This window comes from Salvelinus sp. IW2-2015, unplaced genomic scaffold (assembly GCF_002910315.2).
Source record: "Salvelinus sp. IW2-2015 unplaced genomic scaffold, ASM291031v2 Un_scaffold1852, whole genome shotgun sequence".
Classification (NCBI taxonomy): domain Eukaryota; kingdom Metazoa; phylum Chordata; class Actinopteri; order Salmoniformes; family Salmonidae; genus Salvelinus; species Salvelinus sp. IW2-2015.
This window is the reverse complement of record NW_019943217.1, coordinates 29091-34136: the sequence shown is the minus strand read 5'-3', so window position 1 is coordinate 34136 and position 5046 is coordinate 29091. Positions and strand designations below refer to the sequence as shown.

The 5046-nt window shown below is 47.5% G+C and overlaps 1 protein-coding gene across 1 annotated transcript in view; it reads right to left on the bottom strand.

Moving 5' to 3' along the window:
* Positions 1 to 5046, bottom strand: part of LOC112072193 (angiopoietin-1 receptor-like) — a 45539-nt gene that overhangs the window by 26600 nt on the left and 13893 nt on the right. Inside the window, 1 exon segment of the mRNA XM_070439691.1 lies at positions 4739 to 4797. Coding sequence (XP_070295792.1) covers positions 4739 to 4797 — 59 coding nt within the window.

The following is a 5046-nucleotide window of genomic DNA, read 5'->3' as shown; positions in this document are numbered from 1 at the left end:
AGAGGGAGGGGGAGAGAGAAATAGAGGGAGGGAGAGAGAGAGGGGAAGAGAGAGTCATCACTTACATCCCTCAATGACTCCATATGATGCTGTTGCCAATAGTTTTTACATACAAAGAAAACATACGTGGAAGGGAACATTCTGGAACCAACGATGGTAGTTTCCAAATCACAATAGCACAAAAATGACATCATTCTAATTGTCCGGTACAGTCATGACGACAAGTGGGATTAATTTCAGGAAACATTTACTGAAGCTAACAGGAATGGGATATCTCTGTCACACTTCATGGATAACATTTAGCAAATCATTATCCTTCCTTTGAGACCAGAGACCATCAGAGTAGAAGAGCTGATCTAGGACCCCACCCCCCTGTCCATATAATCCTATTCATTATAAAGGCCTGTTCATGTATTTGCTCTCCTAATCTGAGGAACGGAGCCATGGGAGTACTGAACATCAATAAAGGGTTCATGTCTGTAGTGTATAGCAGTTCCCAAACCTTTTCTTCATTTTTTATGGAACTCAGTCCGGCTTTCAACTTACTCTTGATAGTTGTAATAGTAGAATGCACAAGGTGCAATTTTAATATTGGGTATCAATCAAATGTATTTATTAAGCCCTTCTTACATCAGCTAATATCTCGAAGTGCTGTACAGAAACCCAGCCTAAAACCCCAAACAGCAAGCAATGCAGGTGTAGAAGCACGGTGGCTAGGAAAAAACTCCCTAGAAAGGCCAGAACCTAGGAAGAAACCTAGAGAGGAACCAGGCTATGAGGGGTGGCCAGTCTTCTTCTGGCTGTGCCGGGTGGAGATTATAACAGAACATGGCCAAGATGTTCAAATGTTCATAGATGACCAGCAGGGTCAAATAATAATAATCACAGTAGTTGTCGAGGGTGCAACAGGTCAGCACCTCAGGAGTAAATGTCAGTTAGCTTTTCATAGCCTTTTCATAGCCAGTTGCCTTTTCATAGCCGTCTGCATCATCAGTTCCTTTTGTCATGTCAGATATTTCATACCTTAGAGAGATATTTATAACTTGTCAGAAATGTCCAGATCAACTAGCCCATGTCAGCTAACATGTTTTTAGCCCATAGATATTGTTGTCATTTTTCAGTCATTCAAACGTTATATTTGTATTTATTTAACTTTTATTTAACCAGGTAGGCCAGTTGAGGACAAGTTCACATTTACAACTGCGACCAGGCTAAGATAAAGCAAAGCAGTGCGACACAAACAACAACACAGAGTTACGCATGGAATAAACAAACGTACAGTCAATAACACAATAGAAAAGTCTTTGTACAGTGTGTGCAAATTAAGTAAGATTAGGGAGGTAAGGCAATAAATAGGCCGTAGTGGCGAAATAATTACAATTTAGCATTTAAAACACTGGAGTGATAGATGTGCAGAAGATGAATGTGCAAGTAGAGATACTGGGGTGTAAAGGAGCAACAACAAAAAAATAACAATATGGGGATGAGGTAGTTGGATGGGCTATTTACAGATGGGCTGTGTACAGGTGCAATGATCTGTGAGCTGCTCTGACAGCTGATGTTTAAAGTTAGTGAGGGAGATATGTCTCGAGCTTCAGTGATTTTTGCAGTTCATTCCAGTCATTGGCAGCAGAGAACTGGAAGGAAAGGCGGCCAAAGGATAATTTGGCTTTGGGGGTGACCAGTGAAATATACCTGCTGGAGCGCGTGCTAACGGTGGGTGCTGCTATGGTGACCAGTGAGCTGAGATAAGGCGGGGCTTTACCGAGCAAAGACTTATAGATGACCTGGAGCCAGTGGGTTTGGCGACGAATATGAAGCGAGGGCCAGCCAACGAGAGCATACAGGTCGCAGTGGTGGGTAGTATATGGAGCTTTGGTGACAAAAGGGATGGCACTGTGATAGACTGCATCCAATTTGCTGAGTAGAGTGTTGGAGGCTATTTTATAAATGACATCGCCGAAGTCAAGGATCGGTAGGATAGTCAGTTTTACGAGGGTATGTTTGGCAGCATGAGTGAAGGAAGCTTTGTTGCGAAATAGGAAGCCGAGTCTAGATTTAATTTTGGATTGGAGATGCTTAATATGAGTCTAGGTTTTTGTAGTTGTCCACATATTCTAAGTCAGAACCGTCCAGAGTAGTGGGTGCGGCCAGCGATCGGTTGAAGAGCATGCATTTAGTTTTACTAAATGGAAGGCACTTTTAAAGAATAAGCAGGCATCCTCTACTGACGGAGTGAGGTCAATATCTTTCCAGGATACCCGGGCCAGATCGATTAGAAAGGCCTGCTCGCTGAAGTGTTTTAGAGAGCTTTTGACTATGATAAGGGGTGGTCGTTTGACCGCGGACCCATTACGGACGTAGGCAATGAGGCAGTGATCGCTGAGATCCTGGTTGAAGACAGCAGAGGTGTATTTAGAGGGCAAGTTGGTCAGGATGATATCTATGAGGGTGCCGGGGTGTTAAGCATATCCCAGTTTAGGTCACCTAACAGTACAAACTCTGAAGATAAATGGGGGGGGCAATTCATTCACATATGGTGTCCAGGGCGCAGCTGGGGGATGAGGGGGGTCTGTAACAAGCGGAAACAGTGAGAGACTTATTTCTGGAAAGGTGGATTTTTAAAAGTAGAAGCTCGAACTGTTTGGGTACAGACCTGGATAGCTTGACAGAACTCTGCAGAATATCTCTGCAGTAGATTGCAACACCACCCCCTTTGGCAGTTCTATCTTGGCGGAAAATGTTATAGTTGGGGATCTCTGTAAGAGCCATGGGGATTTCTGAATTTTTGGTGGCCTTCCTAAGCCAGGATTCAGACACGGCTAAGCCATCAGGGTTGGCGGAGTGTACTTAAGCAGTGAGTAAAACAAACTTAGGGAGGAGGCTTCTGATGTTAACATGCATGAAACCAAGGCTTTTACGGTTACAGAAGTCAACAAATGACAGCGCCTGGAGAATAGGAGTGTAACTGGGGGCTACAGGGCCTGGAGAATAGGAGTGGAACTGGGGGCTACAGGGCCTGGAGAATAGGAGTGGAACTGGGGGCTACAGGGCCTGGGGAATAGGAGTGGAACTGGGGGCTACAGGGCCTGGAGAATAGGACTGGAACTGGTGGCTAGGTCACGGGCCTGGGGAATAGGGTGGAACTGGGGGCTACAGGGCCTGGGGATAGGAAGTGGAACATGGAGGCATACAGGCGCCTCGGGATAGGAGTGGAACTGGGGTGCTACAGGGCCGGGGCATAGGATGGAATGGGGGTACAGGGCTGGGAAAGGATGGAACTGGGGCTACAGGCCTGGGGAATAGGAGTTGGAGGGGGCACAGGGCCTTGGGAATAGAGTGACTGGGGAGCACAGGCCTGGGGAATAGGAGTGGAACTGGGGGAAGGGTGGACTGGAGCTACGGCTGGAGAATAGGCAGTGGAACTGGATGGGCTACAGGGCCTGGGAATAGGAGTGGAACTGGAGGCTACAGGCTGGGGAATTAAGGATGGATACTGGGGGCTACAGGGCCTGGGGAATAGGAGTGGAACTGGGGGCTACAGGGCTGGGAATAGGAGTGGAACTGGGGCTACGGCGCTGGAGAATAGGAGTGGAACTCGGAGGTACATGGGCCTGGGGAAGATAGGAGTGAACTGGATCGGCTGGACAAGGGCTGCGGAATAGGATGGAACTGGGGCTACGGGCTGGGAATGAGTGAACTGGGGGCTACAGGCTGGAGAATAGGAGTAGGAGACTGGGGTCTACAGGGCCTGGAGAATAGGAGTGGAAACTGGTGGCTACAGGCCTGGGATAGGAAGTGGAACTGGGGGCTACAGGGCCTGGAGAATTAGGAGTGGAACGGGGGCTACAGGCCTGGAGCATAGGAGTGGAACTGGGGCTACAGGGCGCTGGGTTAACCTCCAGTACATGACACCAGCAGGAACCGATGGAGTGATGTAGGTGAAGGGTACGGCTAACAGGCTCCAAAACTGGTACGGCCTAGTGGGGTTGGGACATGAGAATAAAAAGGAGGCAGATTTCGGGGGCGTGGTAGAAAACAGATTAAAGGTATCCGACAATGAATAGCACATTAAGACATGGCAAATTTATCAGAATTGCAAGAAAATAGCTTTAATAAAACCCTGGGCTAAAGAGTGGTGTGAAACAATTTGTGTCGCACATCCGCTGTGTGCCATACAAATAAACACGGCAGGGCGAAGGCGCGGGATGTTCCTCCACAAAATGCTGGAGGAAAACTGTTTGGAACTCCTGGTGTACGGCAAAGTAGCAGGTAAGCAGTTCATGTCTGTGGTGTACAGTAACAAAGGTAGAGTCATTCTGTCGGTGTAGCATAAGGTAAGCGATTCATCGTTTGTGTGTACAGTAGCAGGTAAGAGTTCATGTCTGTCAGGATGTACAGTAGAGGTAAGAGTTCATGTCTGGGTAGACAAGCTACAGGTAAAGTTCATAGTCTGTGGTGTACAGTACCGGTAAGAGTTCATTGTCTGGGTGTGTACAGTACAGGTAAGGTTCTGTCTGTGGTGTAGCAGTACAAGGTAAGAGTTGCATGGTCTGTCGGTCGTAGCAGTACAGGGTAAGAGTTCATGTCTGTGGTTACAGTACAGGTAAGCAGTTCATGTCTTGGTGTACAGTAGACCTTCAACGGTCTTCCATACAGAGGATTATTGACCTGCTTGTAGATGACCTTGACAGAGGTCACTGGTCCATCTCCTGTATACGGCTCCTTATTGACCAACACAACCAGGTGATGTGGACCAGGCCCTCTTCAACATGGGAGGTCAGGGGCTCGGAGGGACTGAGAGAGAGGAAGAGAAGAACACAAGTGACCCAATGCACATTCACAAAATGGAAGAGCATTTCAAGAAAAGACGACAAATCGGGAGGCAGATCGATCGACGAAGGAGATGAAGTGGAAGGAGGAGACGAAAGAAGGAGATGTAAGAGGAAGGAGGAGAATGAAAGAGGAAGGAGAGATGAAGAGGAAGGATCGAGACGAAGGAGGCAGACCGAAAGAGGGAAGGTAGGAGGCGAAGACGGAGGTAGG